A 22,658-nucleotide genomic window follows, 5' to 3' on the forward strand; every position below is an offset into this window, starting at 1 on the left:
GTAATTGATTGACATAATTTTTTATTTTAATTTGATAAGCAAAATTTTTATTTTTATGTCGTCTATAAACTAACAACCAGTGTTGATGAAAATGTCCTCTAAACACTGAAGAGTACTATTTTAATACCCATCCTTGTCACAGATATAGCGCCTACATGGTACATCTTAATGTGTCCGATTATTGTAGGCGAACTTTTAAAGAAAAAATCTAAAACTTGGTCTAAAGAGATACATCACAGTAATCGTACCGCGGGAAAGATTCACACTCGGGTGTACCCCGGAGGTCGCTCGCCCAGTTGTGAAGAAAGGTCTGTAAACTGTTTGAACGATATAACACGATACGATTCCGACTCATGAGGCAAGAATTTTATTTATTATTATTTGATTATCTGCTACGATACTATTTATTTTATATGATATAAATGTATTTTTGGTTTGTTAAAACAGTAGGGACGGGAACCACATCAAATACAAACAGATATACAGTCAGACGTCAACATACAAATTTAATCCGTTGTGGGCGGTATTAAGTTTCATTTCTCTATAGGAAATAATGTTAATGCAGATAATCTGTTCCAGTCATCCAGAAATGTTACTAAAATTAATAATTTCCACCACTATAATCATATTTTTGCATATAAAAACAATCAAAACATTTAGAAAAGACATGTAAATTAAGTAAAATATGAAATAAATAGCCATTAAATCTCACTTATATCAAATCTATAAAAAAAAAATGACATAAAAGAATTACGTAAATGTAACTCGCTAATTTTTTTTTCTGCAACCGATGTCTATAAAGAAGCAATTCGGTATCTGTTACGTTACAATATGATTTCAAAGCTTAAGGCCACGACTCGATATTTAACAGTACTCATAAATCTGGCTTGTCGTGCTGGTACATTATACAATAGACTGTAATAACATCTAATGTCATAAGCCATCAATACACGAAGTGCGGATTCTTAAGGTCGTGATATTTACACTGAGGCTCCGCCCTGTATTCACTGGACTCCGTGACTCTGTACAGTATAGAGAATGAGGGAGCGAGATTAAAAATTTTGTCACAGAATCTGCTGTGATGCGATATGATTTTAAAAATAATATCACCACTAATCTAAAGTTTTAGTTAACCGTGTCAAAGTAGATAAAAGTCCTGTTTCTAATCCTTGCTTAATTTTTAAACCTCACCATCATCCTAAACTTTCAATCTTTTTCCTTTTTTTAAGGTAGCACTTTGTAAAGATTTTTATTTCTAAATTTCCCCATTTCTACGTCTGTTATTTAACCTACTTCCTCTCCACACCTGCGTACGCCTGAAACTCCTCCAGTCTCTCGTGTCCAGGGTAAAATGTTCCTCCACTTTATGGAGTTATATATCAGTAAGCAGTTTAGCGCGCACTCGAATGACACTCGAGTGTGAATATGTGTGTGTAAGAGTGATGGAGTGATTATAATAACCGCTCCCCTACTTCCTGTTCCAGCCTGCGTCCAGGCTTTGGTGTGGTGGCCGCAGCACCTCCTCTTTAATTAGCGCTGATAGAGAAACGCGTAATTACGCCCAAACTGAAACCACCTCTGACACGCTGCAGACCCCGGCGAGACGTTCGGCTAATCTGGATAAAAAATAAACACGTCAGCGGCGGGGTAACGAGCCATCAGTCATCATCAGCGCTGTTTATTTGTTTTGGGCCGACCAGGGGAACGAAACCCGAAATGATCGTGATGAAAAGGAGGAAATAGGAGAGATTTATAAAGCAGATGGAACTACCGTTTCAACTTTGATCAGCGAGAGAGAGAGAGAGAAGGGAAAAGGAGAGAAAGTGAAGGAGACGGAGAGATTGAGAAGTAAAGGAAAGAGAAACAGACAGCTTTGAGGAAATAAACAAGATGGAAGAGAAAAAGTAGGAACGGAAGTGCGCCGTTTCGACGACCTGCCATAATAAAGAAATACGAGTTATACAGTCTAGAAAATGGACGTAAAAATAAATATGGATAAACAATAAACGTTCGAAAGTTGTGTAAGATTTACAAAATGGTTAATCCGACCCACTTCTCATTTCAACAAACTTAATGAGGTTATAATTATAACAGTAATTACCACATAATAGTACTAATTATAATAGTATTATAATAGTAGTTTTTGTATATTAATAATAATAATAGTAGTAATTTTATATTTACACAATTATATTAACATAGAATTGTTAGCATACTAAAAAATCAGATTTGTGGTTTTACTGTATGTTTCACTTGATTTTGATTGGTTGTTAGAAGTAACCGATCAGTGGCTTTTCTTTTGAACTACAGTAAAGCTTTACAACATGTACTATAAAAAAAGTTTTTTACTTAAGAACTGAAATTTTGCAAGAAAATTTTTTACCTGGGAAATTTCTGGAAAATATTCGGCATGCAAGCGACTGGACCACAGTTGCGCGTACGTCCAAGAGCTGCTCAAAACTTTTTTGCGTCAGCTGAAAGCCAACGAAACGAGTGAAAAAAAATATATATATATTTTCTTTTATTATTTTTTTTTATTTTGTTCAATATTCAGTGAAGACATAGCACTTTTGATGTTATTAAGGACGGTATGAAGAAGAAAAGGGAGCCGCTCACAATTTGGTTTTTAAAGCAGTCGGTGCCAGGAGGAATCATAAATTAATCAAAAGTTAATTAAGGTTTAATGTCTTTATTTCATATTTTATCTCATGTATGTCTTTTCTCAATGTTTTGATTTGTTTTTATACGCAAAAATATGACTATAGTGTTGGAAATAGATCATTTTGGTAATATCTCTGGGTGATTGGAACGGATTATCTGCGTTTACATTATTTTCGTTGGGAAAATGTGTTTCGGAACGGATTAAATTCATATGCTGAGGTACCGCTGTACTTATGATGATAATATTTCTCTTAATATACTGTATGTATTAATAATTATGTTCTAAACCGTCTCTTCTTACTGTGTTTTTTTGCTTTTTTACCCTTAAAATTTCTTATCACATCGTGTGTTAATGGAAATGCTCTTACTTTCACTATTTAACAAAGCTTTGGTTTTTACTAGTGATTTTTTTTTTTTTTTTTTACAATACAACTTCACCAAATGGTGATCTCTATTAATTTATTAATCTATAAGTTTTTTTTTCTGACCACATTTCTCCAAACTAAAAAGTTCATCTTGTTCGAGATCTCAAAAAACCTGAGAAAAGCACCGGGTCGTGTTATGGGAAACAATTTGTTCTCTATACAAACAGCCGTATACTTGACTTTCCTAAAATGGGAAGTTTTCTAGAAAAGTCCTGTTTTTACTGACTCCAGTCCGTTCTTCAGCACCCTTCCTCACTACTTGCACCTGAGAACATAAAAAAAAAAAAAAAAAATTCCCTCTCCAGAACCTCGCTCCACATAATCGCTCTTTGTGCTCCTGACCCGCATGATCCCGTGTGCGCTGGCTGATCCGCAGCACTCTTCTCCCGTAGGGTACTCGAGGAGTGCGTAAAAGTTTTAGTGCACTTCCTGTATGGAGCCGAAGAGCCCCCTGTCCTCACATAGCTCACTCCGCGGGGTGCCGAGTGAGTTAAGAGCCTCTCAGCGTGACGGCACTTTTACTGACTGCACTGTCAGGACCGAGGGCCAAGTGCGCGTCTGTGTATTTATTACTCTTCAGGACACTTCATGCTGTACGTACAGACGTGGCTCCCTGCATCCACTTTTAGGGTTTTATATCTGGACGACGTACTCGTTCAAACTACGCCTGATTATCTGTCCATACGTGAGTCTCACTCGTCTTTCGTGACTTTCACTTTAAAGTCTGCTGGTGTTTAAAATGTTTCAGTGGAACTACACATCACTACAATCCTAACTCACACTCTTTGTAGGTACACACTATCACTTTCTTTCTTTCTGTGCCTATGTGAACCTCAAGTAACTGTTTTTCTTCCCAGCATGCTTCGGTTTTAGCTGAGAAAGATTGATAGATAGATAGAGAGGGAGGGAGAGAGTGCTAGCTCATTCCGAGCTTTATAATTCCAAACCTGTTGTTCCTTTAACACTCTGAACTGTACATGTTTATCATCTAATTAACTTACTTCCATTCCTCCATCTATTTATTCATCCATCAACATCCCTCCATCAAGTTATTCATCTCACATGACATCCCTCCATTCAGTTATTCATCCATCAACATTTCTCCATTCATTTCTTTATTCCTCTATTTTTATCCCTCAGTTACAATCCAGTAAATTATCTCTCTCTTAACATCCCTCCATCCAATTATTTATTTCTTTGTTTTTATCTAACATCCCTCCATCAGCTTTTTATCTGTTAGCATCCCTCCATCTAGCTGTTCATCTGTTAACATCCCTCCATCCAGCTGTTCATCTGTTAGCATCCCTCCATCTAGCTGTTCATCTGTTAACATCCCTCCATCCAGCTGTTCATCTGTTAGCATCCCTCCATCTAGCTGTTCATCTGTTAGCATCCCTCCATCCAGCTGTTCATCTGTTAGCATCCCTCCATCTAGCTGTTCATCTGTTAGCATCCCTCCATCCAGCTGTTCATCTGTTAACATCCCTCCATCCAGCTGTTCATCTGTTAGCATCCCTCCATCCAGCTGTTCATCTGTTAACATCCCTCCATCCAGCTGTTCATCTGTTAGCATCCCTCCATCCAGCTGTTCATCTGTTACTATACCTCCATCCAGCTATTTATCTGTTAGCATCCCTCCATCCAGCTGTTCATCTGTTAGCATCCCTCCATCCAGCTGTTCATCTGTTAACATACCTCCATCCAGCTGTTTATCTGTTAACATCCCTTCATCCAGCTGTTTATCTGTTAACATCCCTCCATCCAGCTGTTTATCTGTTACCATCCCTCCATCCAGCTGTTCATCTGTTAGCATACCTCCATCCAGCTGTTCATCTGTTAACATACCTCCATCCAGCTGTTTATCTGTTAACATCCCTTCATCCAGCTGTTTATCTGTTAACATCCCTCCATCCAGCTGTTTATCTGTTACCATTCCTTCATCCAGCTGTTCATCTGTTAACATCCCTCCATCCAGCTGTTCATCTGTTAGCATCCCTCCGTCCAGCTGTTCATCTGTTACTATACCTCCATCCAGCTGTTCATCTGTTAGCATCCCTTCATCCAGCTGTTTATCTGTTAACATCCCTCCATCCAGCTGTTTATCTGTTACCATTCCTTCATCCAGCTGTTCATCTGTTAACATCCCTCCATCCAGCTGTTCATCTGTTAGCATCCCTCCGTCCAGCTGTTCATCTGTTACTATACCTCCATCCAGCTATTTATCTGTTAGCATCCCTCCATCCAGCTGTTCATCTGTTAGCATCCCTCCATCCAGCTGTTCATCTGTTAACATACCTCCATCCAGCTGTTTATCTGTTAACATCCCTTCATCCAGCTGTTTATCTGTTAACATCCCTCCATCCAGCTGTTTATCTGTTACCATTCCTTCATCCAGCTGTTCATCTGGTAACATTCCTCCACCGAGCTATCTGTTAGCATCCCTCCATCCAGCTGTTCATCTGTTAGCATCACTCCATCCAGCTGTTCATCTATTAACATCCCATCATCCAGCTGTTCATCTGTTAACATCCCTCCATCCAGCTGTTCATCTGTTAGCATCCCTCCATCCAGCTGTTCATCTGTTACCATTCCTCTATCCAGCTGTTCATCTGTTAACATCCCTCCATCCAGCTGTTCATCTGTAAGCATCCCTCCATCCAGCTGTTCATCTGTTAGCATCCCTCCATCCAGCTGTTCATCTGTTGGCATCCCTCCATCCAGCTGTTCATGTGTTACCATTCCTCTATCCAGCTGTTCATCTGTTAACATCCCTCCATCCAGCTGTTCATCTGTTAGCATCCCTCCATCCAGCTGTTTATCTGTTAGCATCCCTCCATCCAGCTGTTCATCTGTTAGCATCACTCCATCCAGCTGTTCATCTATTAACATCCCATCATCCAGCTGTTCATCTATTAGCATCCCTCCATCCAGCTGTTCATCTGTTAGCATCCCTCCATCCAGCTGTTCATCTGTTAGCATCCCTCCATCCAGCTGTTCATCTGTTAGCATCCCTCCATCCAGCTGTTCATCTGTTAACATCCCTCCATCCAGTAGTTCATCTCTCTTACATCCCTCCATCCAGCTATTTATCTGTTAACAGCCCTTCATCCAGTTGTTTATCTCTCCTACAATCCTTCCACCCAGCTATCTATCTGTTAACATCCCTTTATCCAGCTGTTTATCTGTTAACATCCCTCCACCCAGCTATCTATCTGTTAACATCCCTCCATCCAGTTGTTCATCTCTCTAACATCCCTCCATCCAGCTATTTATCTGTTAACAGCCCTTCATCCAGCTGTTCATTTGTTAACATCCCTCCATCCAGCTGTTCATCTGTTAACATCCCTCCATCCAACTATTTATCTGTTAACATCTCTCCATTCAGCTGTTTATCCCTTTTTTAACATCCCTCCATCCAACTATTTATACCTCAACATCTCTCAATCTAGATATTTAACCTACTATTAACATCTCTCCATTCCGGTATTCTTCTCTCACTTAACATCCCTACATCTATTTATTCATCCATTAACACCCCTCCATCCAGTTATTCATCCCCCTGTTAATTAATCTTTCCATCTCTATTAACCACCCTCCCTTCATCCATTCATCTCTCCATTTACATCCCCCCATCATAGATTCATCCCTCTATAAATACATCTTTATTCATGTATCTCTCCATCTGTCTTTTAACATCTCTCCATCATTTTTGCATCTTTCAGTCAATATCCCTCTATCCATTTATCCATTCCTCAATTGACATCATCGGTTTATCTTTCCATCCTTCTCTTAACACCACTTCCTCCATTTATTCATCCCTTTATTGACGTTTTACCATCCATTTTATTTCCATCCCTCTATTAGCATCCCTTCATCTGCTTACCTTTCGATCCCTTGATCCATCCATCAATATATATTTTCGTCCCTATGCTAGCTTCATCTTTCCACCAGTTTGTCCTTCCATTTACCCATCCCTTTATTAACAACCCTCTCTCCATTTATCTCTCCATTCATTATTAACCTCCCTCCATTTTTTCCCTCTATTAGCATCTCTCCATCTGTTTGACTTTCCTTTTTTATTTTTTTTCTGCATATTAATATACCACCCTTTATAGTATCTATCTTTTTATATATTTATCCATTTCCATCCCTCTATATATTTATTCATTTCTTTCATCCATGTATTCCTGTTCTTCTTACTTTCCTTTTCCTTCCTTTTTTTATCTGTTCTTTTTCATCTCTCATTTCCTTTGATTCTCTTAGACTCGCCCCTTTCCCTCGGCCCCGTATGTGTGCAACATAAAACAGGAAAAATGTTTCATCCTTAAAAATCGATTGTGATTTCCTTTCCTCTTCTGGTGTAATGACTCGGGTTGAAAGGTCGCGGTCAGAGTTCAGAGGTCGTAAATGGCTCTGTGTATCGTCTCATCGGGTCACCGTGCTATAAAACCCGTATCACGCCGCTGCAGAACAAATGTTCATAACCTGGTAACGAGCCGAGGGGTCATTAAAGTGTAAAAAAGTGTGTGTGTTTCTTTCTTTAATTAAAGAAGAGACAGAATGAGAGAGTGATGTGTGATCAAGCCGCGATACAGAGTCCGTGCTCAACTGTGGGTTAGCTGTTAGCCTCTGAATTAGCATCTGTTGCCATTTTGTGTTCCTTTAAAAGGTTGCTATTGTAATTTTAATTGCTTATGTTCTAATTGTGTGTGTGTACACATGAGTGTGTAATCTCAGTGTTGCATCTCTGTTTACAGGAATGGCAAAACTCCATCCAGAAGAACGCAGGTTTAGCTTTCATCGAGCTCGTTAATGAGGGAAGGTACGTAATTAATCACCTGAAACTTTCACCCTTTTTTTCCTTTTCATAGTTTATTAAAGAGAGAAACCTGAACAATCTTAATTACATTATAATCTGTAAATTATGCAAATCTGTAACTGTCTAATCTTAACCTTTGAAGTGAAGACAGGTAACTGTCTAATCTTAACCTTTGAAGTGAAGACAGGTAACTGTCTAATCTTAACCTTTAAAGTAAAGACAGGTAACTGTCTAATCTTAACCTTTGAAGCAAAGACAGGTAACTGTCTAATTATCAGGCATAAATGTGTCTATGTACCTGTACATGATGGCTGTTTACTGTCTAATCTTAACCTTTGAGATGAGCACAAGTAACAGTCTGATCTTAAACTGTAAAGTGAGTACAGGTAATCTAACCTGCGAACAATCACAAGTAACTGTCGAATCCTTTAATTAACATTTTTCCTGCTTATAAATCATCTAATTTAATCTGTACTCATCCCCTTTTTGACTTGTCTGATTCTCACTTGTAAATGTGGTATATATCTGGGTAATTTGAAGACCTTTGTTTTATACTTAACTGGTTAGTTAATTGACATTAATTCTCCAACACCATATTAAAAGCTAAATATTTCTTTTTGGTAACTAATCCCAAATCCCTAGCTGAACGGTGAGAGAAGACAACACCGAACGTTTAATTTAAACTATAGGAAAGACCCCCCCTGACTATGTTTCAAAATAAGATAACTCGATTAAATGTTGAACTGATTACATAGCACCGGTAATGATGGATAGAACTTGACATCAGGTTACCAAAGGTGGGTAAATAATTTATGTCAATGTGTTAAATCTAATCTCTACCGTTTTTCTTCCTTGCAGACAAGGAATAAGTCGTCCGATATTGTCCTTATCAGCGGAAACAGAGAATAATATAATGAAATCTTCACATCGTTAACGAAGTTATGTCGTGTTCTTATCTGCTTCCTGACTGCGTTCGTCACCTTTTCATTATCTGCCCCTGTTCCTGCTCAGAGCGCTCGGCTCTCACCCGGTCGGATCGAAATTAAATCGATGGCTCGCTGAGAGAGCTTCGAAAAGGTGACCCTGAGGGCACGGTGACCCGAGGTCACCACCTCTGAGGTTGTGTCAGCGCGTCCGTTACACTCCGAGCTCGAAGTGCTGGGATGAATGGAAATATGACTCTTTTTAGTTGAGGGGAAGTGTGTGTGTGTGTGTGCGCCCGCTTGTTTGTGTGTATACTGCTGAGAGTTAACCGGAATCTCACCAGGATGAAAGGAGTCATCATCAGTTTCAGGGCTCTCAGATCTCCCCGTGAGACGTCAAGAGAGGCGTGTGATATCAGTGCCAGCCATGCTAATTCATGCTAACGAATGCCTTTTTTGTGCATAAATAAAGCGGCGTAAATGCTAACGAACGTCAGGACATGTCTCGGAGTTGAAAGTAAAGAGCGTAAACTGTGGTAATAAAATCAGAAATATTTATGATGCTACAGTAGAGCTTTGCTTTAAAGAGAATATTTGGAGAAAAAAACCCTGAAGTTCTAAGCAGATACCGATAGAAACAAGATCTGCAATATTTGATTGGACGTTTATCAGACGCTCCTTAAGTCTGAGTATCGGATGTCCTGTAGTGAGTGTAACGCTAATCCAGATGTCGGTCTTGTTTCAGAGGCTTGATTTGCAGTACAGGGGTCAGTAACATTATCCCTCTTCTCGCCGAGAGACGAGGGAAGGAGCGGGAAATATAGAGGGCAAGAGTTCCAGCAGAAAACCAAATCAGAAGTGAATTTCAGAATTGAGTAGTTTTTGACCTCATGTTGATCTCAATAATAGACATTTTGCTCACTACACAGTACACAATCAAGTTTACTTCACACAAGATGTTTTAAGTGTCAGCTTTTCTAGATCGTTACGGTCTTTACAGTGTTGCCGTAAGGGTTCTAGGATGTAGACATTAGAATTTCAGAACTCTGTAGTTTACATTTTTAAGACATTCTAGTACAGCTGATGTAGCACAATTTAAAGTAGTGTTAATACTGCTATACTGTGCAGCATCAAACTTAGGCTTTTTTCCGTTGTTACAAAGTCACTTGGTGGGTTCTAGGATGCAAAGGGTAAAATTTCAGAACTTTACATTTTAACAATCAAATGTTTTTTTAAAAAAGGTCTAGACTTTGAGACTTATGCCGAATGAAAGTAGAATGCAGTACATGATGTGATTGTCCGCTGTTCCAGAGTGTTCTAGTTATTGCGGTGTCACATTCAGGGCTCTCAGATGCAGAGTTTGGAATTTCAGAACTTTTACAGTTTACTTTTTATGATGAAACGTTCTAGAACAGAACCTGACGTTGAGACCTCCCCACTATGTAGCATATATTCAGGCTTATTTCAAATGAAATAGTTTGAATGTCAGCTAGAACGTTGCAGTCATTACAGTGTTAACGTGAGGGTTCTAGGATGAAGAGATTAGAATTTCAGAACTCTACAGTTTACATTTTAACAATGGGATGTGCTGGAAATTATCCAGAGACTAAGAAACACCCAATTTATAGCATGCGATTGAGCTTAGTTCACAGTACATGGTGTGTGTGTGTGTGTGTGTGTGTGTGTGTGTGTGTGTGTGTGTGTGTGTGTGTGTGTGTGTGTGTCAGTTGTTCTAAAATGTTCCAGAATTTCAAAACTCTACAGTTCATAATTTAATCATGAAACATTTTAAAACAGAACCAAACATTTAGACTTGCCTAATGTGTAGCATACTGTATCATTAGGCTAATTTTAAATAAATTGTTAAATTTTCAGCTGTTCTAGAGCGTTCCAGTCATTACAGTGTCACTGTAAGGGTTCCAGGCTGTGAAGTTTAGAATTTTAGAACTTTACAGGTTACATTTTAATGATGGAACGTTCTAGAACAGAACCTGACATTGAGATTCACCCACTATGTAGCATATCAATGAGCTTATTTCGCACTAAATAATTTGAGTGTCAGCTGTTCTAGAATGTTCCAGTCATTACAGTGTCACCTTGAGGGTTCTACAGTAGGATGTAGGAACTTTCCAGTTTACATTTGAACAATGGGACCTTATTATCCAGAAATTATCCAGACTTGACCACTTTATAGCATGCGATTGAGCATAGTTCGTAGAACACGATGTGTGTGTCAGCTGGGCGAGAAAGTTTGCATCATTACAGGGCCAGCGAGCGAGTTCTAGAGTGTAGAGTTTAGAAATATAAGAACTTTGAAAAGTTGTAGAACTTACATTAGAGCACTAGGGAAAGATGTTTGCTTTACTCTGCTCTAGGGAATGGATGGCATTTGGAGCACAGCCATTGAAACACAGAGTACAACTGTAGGGAAGATTTTTAAGCAAATGGGTCATTTTGGGCCTAGGAACTAATAAAAGTGTGTGTGTGTGTGTGTGTGTGTGTGTGTGTGTAAGGCCATAAAATGAGAGGGCCGCAGCGTGAGCGCCGTTATTGATGGCGTCTGCGCTTCTGCTCCCCCGCTGTCCGCCCTCGACACTCCGGTATCGAGTTTCTGCCTTTCATTCCTCCTCTCACTCCCTGCATGCGTCCACTCTCTGTTATTCTTCCACTTAGCTCGGGCCGCAGCCCCGTGACCCGCTGCGCGCGGCTCTGTAACCCCGCCCACTCTAGAGCGTCGCCGCAAGACTGAAAACACACGTTTATTAAAGGATAAGTTTTCTCTCTCTCTCCCTCACTCTCTCTCTCTCTCTTTTTCGCTTTGTATGTGTGTGTGGACACAAAACTGCTGTTTCACATGTAGCAACATGAGCAGGGTCAGGTTTAAGGTCAGGGGCCGAAGGTCAGAGGTCACGGTTCTCTTCCTCTCTGAATATTTACAGATGTGTATCATTAACACATTAGTTAGCATTAGTGTGTGTGTGTGTGTGTGTGTGTTTAAGATTAGTGTGGCAAATTTCATTTTCTCCCTCCTTAACATTCGTTGAAACACACACACACACACAGTGCGGAGTATAAACTTGCATTTCACGATGATTTCACACTCGTTATCACCAGTTAAACTCTCAACATCAACAATCCTATTTTTTCTTTCTTGTCCTGGTTTTCTCTCTCTCTCTCTCTCTCTCTCTCTCTCTCTCTCTCTCATTCAGTTTAGAAGAGTTTTATTGGACACAAATGTTAACAAAAATAATATTACAATGTTGCCAAAACTATTATAAAACATGAATTAGTTATAAATAAGATCAGTCTAATTTTATAAACATGTATAAACATTAAACACAAATTAAACATGAAAGAATATCATAGTAGGTACGCAAAAAATATACAAATATTTCAAACAATGTATGACATCATTATAAAAGACAAAAACAACAACAATCTGAACAGTAGTGGTGTTAAAGTGTAGTCTGTTAGGGATATTCAGGGTGTGTATACGCTGTGTCTCACTATCACTTTCCCAAGATTCAAAGGTGCCTCATTTTCAGGACAAAAATTCTTGTGAGAAAAGTCACAAGAAAATGAAAAAAGAGAGAAAACAATGTAGAAAGAGTAATAATAAATAAATGTATATAAAATAAGAGTACAGACATTTAGTCAAAATAAAGTGACTCTTAAAAACATTTTTGAAAAAAGGAGAAAAAAAACATTTATATATGTACATAATAATAATAATGACAGTGATCAGTGTGTGTGTGTGTGTGTATTTTATCTCTTTCTGTAGGTTGCTGAGCCACACTATGAAGGATCATCTCGTCCGTGTGGCGAACGAAGCCGAGTTCATTCTCAGTCGACAGAGAGCCGAGGACATACACAAACATGCCGATTTTGAGGTACACACACACACACACACACACACACACACACACAAATGTATTTTCTGTTTGAGACTAGAAAACGCTTTTCCATCCCTCTCTCCATGGTACTAAATGTACAACCTGTGTGTGTGTGTGTGTGTGTGTGTGTGTGTGTGTGTGTTTAAATCCCTCCGGTTCTCTGTAGTAGTAAAATATTATGCTTCCAGTAAAGTTGAAGTAGGGTCTCTCATGATAATCCTGACAAGAAAGAAAAAACAAAGATGACTGAAGAACTGTGTGTGTGTGTGTGTGTGTGTGTGTGCGTGTGTGCGTTTGTGTGCGTGCCTATACACGGAAATAATGTGTAAAACACCATCAGTGTGTACGGCTCATGTAAGAGACTTACTCATGTTTGTTGTGTTACGCTTCCATAGCTACGCTTTCTCAGTCACCATGACGACAGCCGCCGTACTGTACTACAGTATTACATTAGTCTATTATACTCCTTCTTCTCCATCATCATCCTCATCTTTCTCCTCGAACATTCTCCTCCTTCTTCTCCATCATCTTCCTCATCTTTCTCCTCCATCATTCTCCTCCTTCTTCTCGTCCTCCCCATTTTTTTTTTATTCTTACCCTCTAATTTTTCTTTTTCTCCTCCTCCTTACTTTTCTCCTTCTCCTCCTATCCATCTTTCTTCTTATCTTCATCTTCATACATCTCCTCTCCTCTTCTTCCTCCCTATACTTTTCCTCCTCAGCTCATCATCCTCTTTCTTATCCTCATGCTGTTCCTCCTCATCATTCTCCTTTCTTTTTCCTCTGCCTCGTCATTCTTCTCTTTATCATTCTTATTCCTCTTTCATCCTTTTCATCCCCCACCTCCTCCTCATTCTTCTCCCTTAGTTCTTCCTTTTCTTTGTCATCCTTATCAGGGAATTTCATTAATGATAATGTATAATGATGAATTCACAGTACGCTCTGTGTATCTACTTCACAGTACTCCATGAACAACCTCTTTTTTTTCTTTCTCTCTCTCTTTCTCTCTCTCTCTCTCTCTCTCTCTGTAATTGCCCCCTGTGGTCTCATTGAGAGTGTTCCGCTCGCGTCTCAGTAAAAAGCAGGAATATTGCTGACTTCAGGGGAAAGTAGTTCACAGGACGTAATGAAGATAGAGTGCTTCTGAAAGAAAAGATGAAACAGTTTTATGGGTTCAAACACAAAAACACTGCCTGAGACACCAGAGAGATACTTCTACTTCCACTTCAACTTTAACTTCAACTTCTACTTTAACTTACATTTCACCTTCCTCTTCTACTTTAATTTCAACTTCTACTTCAGCTTCTACTTACACTTCTTCTTCAACTTCTACTTCAAATTACACTTCTACTTCTGTTTTAACTTCTACTCCCACTTTTACCTTAACTTTTACTTTTACTTCAGCTTCAACTTACACTTCTTCTTCAACTTACACTTTTACGTTAACTTCTACTTTACCTTCTACTTCTACTTCGACTTCTACTTCCACTTCTACTTTTGCTTCAGCTTCTACTTTGACTTACACTTCTGTTTTAACTTTTACTCCCACTTTTACCTTAACTTTTACTTCTACTTCAGCTTCAACTTACACTTCTTCATCAACTTCCACTTCTACTTCAACTTCTACTTTACCTTCTTCTTCCACTTCTACTTTTGCTTTAACTTCTACTTTGACTTACACTTCTGTTTTAACTTTTATTTCCACTTTTACTTTAACTTTAACTTTAACTTTAACTTTTACTTCTACTTCAGCTTCAACTTCAACTTCCACTTTCACTTCTACTTTTACTTCAACTTCTACTTTGACTTACACTTTTATTCTGCTTTAATTTCTACTTTTACTTTTACTTTTACTTCAACTTCAGCTTCAACTTACACTTCTTCAACTTCCACTTCTACTTCAACTTCTACTTTAACTTTTACTTTCACATCTACTTCCGCTTTTACTTCTGGTTCTACTTCTACCTCCACTACTACTTTAACTTCTACTTACACTTCAACTTCTACTTCACCTTTAACTTCAACTTCTACTTTAACTTACATTCCAACTTCCACTTTAATTTCTACTTCCACTTCTACTTCAACATTTACTTCAACTTACACTTCTACTTTACCTTTAACTTTAATTTCTACTTTAACTTCTATTTTAACTTGCACTTTTACTTAAATTTCTACTTCCACTTCTATTTAAACTTCCACTTCCATTTTTGCTTCCACTTCTACTTCAACTTTCACTTCAACTCGCTTTACACACATCCTTACAGAGTCGTCACCATTGTACCTTTCCTCTTCCGATCCTTGCCTGTCCTCTCTCTGTGATCGGATCTGATCAGTCTCCCTCTCTCTCTCTCTCTCTCTCTCTCGCTCTCGCTCTCTCTCTCTCCTCCATTCGGAGCGATGTTACTCTCTCTGACCCTGAACACCAGTGTTTCAGAGATAAGTGTTCAGCTCATATTGCTCTATTGATTTTCCTCCACCTTCATTTTGTGCTGCTACAATAAAACTAACAGACGACGAAACTCGCCCCGGGGGACGAGGAGGGGTGGGGGTGTCTCTCATAACACACACTCACACACACACACACGTACAAAACATCTTAACCTTACAAGGTCTGAGTGTGTGTAACCAAAAAACTAAAGTGTTTTTATTTTAGCAATTACTCAGTTCTTTTTCTACACGTACTGTGTTTCTGCTTTCTTATTACCTGTTCCATATCTTTTCATTCCTTTTTTGTCTTACTTTTTTAGTCATGTGTTTTCTTTTTCCTTCCTTTCTTCCTTTCTGTTTTTTTCTTTTCTTCCTTTCTTCTTTTCTTCCTGTCTTTTTAAAAAAAATCTCTCTCCTTCCTTTCTTTCTTCCTTCATTTCTTATTTTTATTCTTTTTCTTTTTGTTCTGTCTTACTTTGTCTCTTTTTTCTGTCTTTCTTTCTTTCTTACTTGGTTAATTTCCTTAGTTCATGTTCATCACTTAGCTTCTGTCCTTCTCCTACCTTTTTTAATTTCTTTTCTCAGTTCCATCCTTCATTGTTTAGTTGTTAGTTTACACCAGTAAAGTTTATTCGCTAGCTTAAGTCACTGTTTTTTAGTACACCACTCGTCTTTGGGGTGTGAGATTGAGTTCTCATGATTGAGATAACTGTGAGACATGGTGCGTCGTGATGGACACACAGATACACACTGCACAAATCCAATTATCCTTTAGTGTTCTCTCTCTCTGATACAGGACACACTGAGAGACAGACAGACAAGAGTGAGGTTAACAGTGAGACATACAGTATAGAGAGACAGACAGATAATGCGACACAGAGATTTTAGAGAGACAGACAGAGAACTTGAAGAACAAGACAGAAAAAGAGTGAGACATACAGAGAGACAACAGACGAAGAGAGAGACATGGTGCATCTCTGCTTGGTTTAGCCTTTCCTGTTTTTTGTCTCTCTCTAATCTGATAACTCTGATCTCACCTAGGTAATTCAGTTAAAGTGTGTGTGTGTGTGTGTGTGTGTGTGTGTGTGTGTGTGTGTGTGTGTGTGTGTGTGTGATTAAAGCTGCTGTGTGATGTGGTCATGTGTTACTCTGGCACTCAGGCGGGAGGCTTTTTTTTATCTTCTGTTGAGTTTAACTCAAGCCGTGTCTCTCTGCTCTCTGGAGCTTTACCTTCTTCATCAACTCTTTACCTCCTAAATCTCTCAGATAATGATGTCACGCCTTTACAGCAGCTGACCAATCAGCAGTACACACTGACCAATCTCACAATACACACTCATTACACACTCACTACATCCTAACACACACTCATTATAACTACACACTCGTCACAATCCTAACACACACTCATTATAACTACACACTCGTCACAATCCTAACACACACTCGTTATAACTACACACTCGTCACAATCCTAACACACACTCGTTATAACTACACACTCGTCACAATCCTAACACACACTCGTTATAACTACACACTCGTCACAATCCTAACACACACTCGTTATAACTACACACTCGTCACAATCCTAACACACACTCGTTATAACTACACACTCGTCACAATCCTAACACACACTCGTCACAATCCTAACACACACTTGTCACAATCCTAACACACACTCGTCACAATCCTAACACACACTCGCTACAATCCTAACACACACTCATTATAACTACACACTCGACACAATCCTTACATTTACATTTACATTTAGGGATTTGGCAGACGCTCTTATCCAGAGCGACTTACATTTTTATCTCATTATACATCTGAGCAGTTGAGGGTTAAGGGCCGCGCTCAAGGTTCCAACAGTGGCAACTTGGTGGTTGTGGGGTTTAAACCTGGGATCTTCCGAACCGTAGTCCAATACCTTAACCACTGAGCTACCCCTAACACACACTCATTATAACTACACACTCGTCACAATCCTAACACACACTCATTATAACTACACACTCGTCACAATCCTAACACACACTCATTATAACTACACACTCGTCACAATCCTAACACACACTCGTTATAACTACACACTTGCTACAATCCTAACACACACTTATTATAACTACACACTTGACACAGTCCTAACACACACTCATTATAACTACACACTTGACACAATCCTAACACACACTCATTATAACTACACACCCGTCACAATCCTAACACACACACACGCTACAATCCTAACACACACTCATTATAACTACACACCCGTCACAATCCTAACACACACTCATTATAACTACACACTCGTCACAATCCTAACACACACTCATTATAACTACACACCCGTCACAATCCTAACACACACTCGCTACAATCCTAACACACACTCGTTATAACTACACACTCGTCACAATCCTAACACACACTCATTATAACTACACACTCGTCACAATCCTAACACACACTCATTATAACTACACACTCGTCACAATCCTAACACACACTCGTTATAACTACACACTCGTCACAATCCTAACACACACTCGTTATAACTACACACTTGCTACAATCCTAACACACACTCATTATAACTACACACTTGACACAGTCCTAACACACACTCATTATAACTACACACTTGACACAATCCTAACACACACTCATTATAACTACACACCCGTCACAATCCTAACACACACTCATTATAACTACACACTCGTCACAATCCTAACACACACTCATTATAACTACACACTCGTCACAATCCTAACACACACTCGTTATAACTACACACTTGCTACAATCCTAACACACACTTATTATAACTACACACTTGACACAGTCCTAACACACACTCATTATAACTACACACTTGACACAATCCTAACACACACTCATTATAACTACACACCCGTCACAATCCTAACACACACACACGCTACAATCCTAACACACACTCATTATAACTACACACCCGTCACAATCCTAACACACACTCATTATAACTACACACTCGTCACAATCCTAACACACACTCATTATAACTACACACCCGTCACAATCCTAACACACACTCGCTACAATCCTAACACACACTCGTTATAACTACACACTCGTCACAATCCTAACACACACTCATTATAACTACACACTCGTCACAATCCTAACACACACTCATTATAACTACACACTCGTCACAATCCTAACACACACTCGTTATAACTACACACTCGTCACAATCCTAACACACACTCGTTATAACTACACACTTGCTACAATCCTAACACACACTCATTATAACTACACACTTGACACAGTCCTAACACACACTCATTATAACTACACACTTGACACAATCCTAACACACACTCATTATAACTACACACTTGACACGATCCTAACACACACTCATTATAACTACACACTTGACACAGTCCTAACACACACTCATTATAACTACACACTTGACACAATCCTAACACACACTCATTATAACTACACACCCGTCACAATCCTAACACACACACACGCTACAATCCTAACACACACTCATTATAACTACACACCCGTCACAATCCTAACACACACTCATTATAACTACACACCCGTCACAATCCTAACACACACTCGCTACAATCCTAACACACACTCGTTATAACTACACACTCGTCACAATCCTAACACACACTCATTATAACTACACACTCGTCACAATCCTAACACACACTCGTTATAACTACACACTCGTCACAATCCTAACACACACTCATTATAACTACACACTCCTCACAATCCTAACACACACTCATTATAACTACACACTCCTTACAATCCTAACACACACTCGTTATAACTACACACTCGTCACAATCCTAACACACACTCGTTATAACTACACACTCGATACAATCCTAACACACACTCGTTATAACTACACACTCGACACAATCCTAACACACACTCATTATAACTACACACTCGTCACAATCCTAACACACACTCGTTATAACTACACACTCGATACAATCCTAACACACACTCATTATAACTACACACTCGTCACAATCCTAACACACACTCGTTATAACTACACACTCGTCACAATCCTAACACACACTCATTATAACTACACACTCGTCACAATCCTAACACACACTCGTTATAACTACACACTCGTCACAATCCTAACACACACTCATTATAACTACAAACTCATGGACATTATAGCTTCAGTTCTGGTCTTAACTCTGTGCCAATTCTCTGGCTTCACATTGCTTCTCTTTATATCCCGCGGTCTCTTTTTCTCTCTCTCTCTCTCTCTCTCTCTCTTTCTCTCGACACACTCATTTTTCTCTCTCCGTCCTTTTCTCTATTTGTCTCTGTCTTCCCAAAAGGACGCGTTTAATTCCCGATTCTCTTGACCTTGAAGTCGCCGTCTCGATGATGGAGGAGGAGGAGGAAGATGAAGAGTCTGCCACACATTCATTGTGAGCAGTCCATTAGTGAAAGCACAATGAACGAGGGACGCAGTCAGAAAGAGGGGTTTGGTTATGGGGGTGGGGGGTTGGGGCGAAGTGGGACACAAGAAGCGATAGTTTTTGTGATAAGTTGTTTCGACTGCGCTAACCTTGATGGCAACTGTGACCATCAAGGGCAGAACACCCTCTCCATCTCTCTCGCCATCTCTTTCTCTTTTTTCCTGCCTGCACTCGTTTATCCAGCACTCGTTTCCTGTTGTCCATGGGGGCGAATCGATGCTGAGGTTGACAGGAACATCGTTTCAGAATTGAAGCGTCTGTCAAGCCACAGCGTTCCCTGACTTTCGCTCGCTGTCTTACTTTTAAGGCATCATTTTTTTTCCTTCTCCTATACTTATCCCTCACTCCTGCTTTTCCTTTCTCTCTCTTACTTCCCGTCTTTTTTCCTTTTTCTGTACATTTCTAAAGAATTGGTGGCTTTTCAGGTACACTGCTATTTTGACAACGATTACTCCCATTAGTATTACTACCTTTACTGCAACTGCTGTTACTGCTATACTAGTACTATTACTATACTTATTACTGCCTCTTACTTGTGTAGCAGTTGTAGTAAAAGTAGAAGTGGTAGTAATACTGAGACTATTAATATTATTACTACTTTTATTACAGCTGCTATACAAGTTTTCCTGTTCTACTTCTATTTCAATAGCTAAATATTATATTATATCATTAGTAGTAATATAAATATAAATATTACTACTCCTACGATAACTATTTTACTATAGTACTATCACGAGTACTATAACTACAACCATTATTACTAATATTACTCCCATTAGTGTTAATACTTTTATTACAGTACTATTACTGCAGCTACTACTACGAAAGTTACGGGTGTTACTTTTAATACTTCTTTTACTACCCTTAATATTACTACTGTTGTTACTACTGATACTGTTATATGTATTATTATTAAAACTACTACTATAGTTTTTACTTAAATTACTATGACTACTAATATACTAATATTATTACTAATGTTACTACTGATGCTATTAGTATTACTACCATCACTACTTTCACTACAGCTACTATTATTGATGCTATTAGTGTCACAACTGTTACTCCTGCTGATGCTATTAGTATTACTGCCACTATTGTTATTACTAGTTTTACTACTACCTCTACCATCCAGTAACTATTATCTTACTGTACTACCACTATTTCACTATAACTATTACTACTGCTACTATTATTAGCTACTTCTGTTATTATTATTACTACTTTATTACTAATTAATTATTATTACTGATTGTTTTTTTAATTACTTCTACTACTATATTTTATTCATATAGCTTTTAAATAACTTAGATATTTGTAATTTTTTCGTGAAAAGAAATGTTTGTTATAAAGAAATATTAACATAACATCCTCTTAATGAGATCATTTGTGCCATAATTATCTTTTTGAATATATTTAAATGATACATTAAATAGTTTCATAGCACAGTTTTACAATGTGATTTTTATTCCGTCATGCAGGCTACAACTGCTGCTACTGCTGTTATTGCTATTACTGCTTCTACTGTATTACTTTAATTATTATACCGATCTCCTCCTTCTATTACTCCTCCTCCTCCTACGCTCTTTTTTTAAATTAGACTCATTACAAATATTAATTTTATCTTAATTTTATTTTTCCTATATTTCCCCCCTTTTCTTGACTTTTTTTATTTCTATACTTTGTTTCTTTGTATTTATTATAAATTCCGTTATACATTTTATTTCTTTACCTTTTTTCCCTCGTCATTTTTGTCTCTGGATTTCAGCCACCATAATCGCTTGATTGCTGAAGTTCAGCATTACTTAATGATACAGGTTTTAGCCAGGGTACTAATCTCACGGTTCTATATAATTTCTTCACTCTGAAGTATGGCCGATTGTTCCGATGATGTCATCTGCGTGTTTTTGTAAATGTCTTCTGAAGGTTTTCCGCGTGTAATTCTGTCTGAGGAAACAGTTGAAGATAATTACGCTGTCTCATACCATTACTCTCGTCTCTGACTTTGCGGCGTTTCTTTTTTTCAGGTTGTTAGAGCGAGCGTTCTCTGTCAGGGCAGGACAGATGTGCGCTTTTGTAGATTTTAAAAGATGTAAAGTGTATTTTTACATACATTAGAAGATCATGGGATGACATGTCCGTGTTTGTTTAGCTGGTACGAGGTTGTTGTGTGATTGGGTGCGAGACGGTGGTGTGTGATGTCATCACCTCTCGCTGTGTGTTTAGCTGGAAGTCGTTGAAGCTTGTTAAGCCATGCCAGTGTTTCAGAGTGAGCTGATGAAGGCCTGTTTACCGCCAGGCGATTGAACCCATGATGGATCGTTAATAACATGAAAATAAATAATGGGTTTCCCCTCTGTGATGTCACTTAGACAGAACAACATAATATTACCCAAGTACTAATTACTTTATAATATAATCAGTTCATACTGTGGAGTTAGTATAGTAAACACTCAGCAGTGTTTACTTTTACTGTTACTACCCCCACTACTACTATAACTACTGTGATGATTAATATTACTTAATTACTACTATTACTGCTACTACTTATACCTTTATTACAAACTACTAAAAAAAAATTATATTCAGAGTATTTATTTCCCGTAAAGCATTGTTAAAAGCGTAATACAAATACGGTTGAATTAAGTACTCTTAGTACTACTGCTTTTATACTTCCACTGCATTGTTACTCGTATTTCTACTAACATAATTAAAATGCCTAAAATTTTTTAAAGTTTTGATTCTCCTTCCTTTATAATTCTTAAGAAAATTATAATATAAATTGAAATTATTTTCAATTATTTTTAACAACAAATAAATTAAGAGAAAATGAGATTTAAAAAAACTTTGTAATTTTTTTAGGTTGAATACAATTTTTTTATTTTTAATTATTTGTTGCTTTTTTCTGCCTTCTAAGCCTTAACAATCATTATTATAGCTACTAATTTTTTATATTTT

At 38.2% G+C, this 22,658-nt stretch overlaps 1 protein-coding gene across 1 annotated transcript in view; it reads left to right on the forward strand.

Annotated features, from left to right (window-relative positions):
* lrba (LPS responsive beige-like anchor protein) overlaps window positions 1-22,658 on the forward strand; it is a 225,622-nt gene that overhangs the window by 82,850 nt on the left and 120,114 nt on the right. The window contains exons 34-35 of the mRNA XM_053479877.1: window positions 7,844-7,908; window positions 12,610-12,718. Of these exons, the coding sequence (XP_053335852.1) occupies window positions 7,844-7,908; window positions 12,610-12,718 (174 nt within the window). The remainder of the gene's footprint in view (window positions 1-7,843; window positions 7,909-12,609; window positions 12,719-22,658) is intronic.

The sequence above is a fragment of the Clarias gariepinus genome, chromosome 20 (assembly GCF_024256425.1).
Source record: "Clarias gariepinus isolate MV-2021 ecotype Netherlands chromosome 20, CGAR_prim_01v2, whole genome shotgun sequence".
Lineage (NCBI taxonomy): Eukaryota > Metazoa > Chordata > Actinopteri > Siluriformes > Clariidae > Clarias > Clarias gariepinus.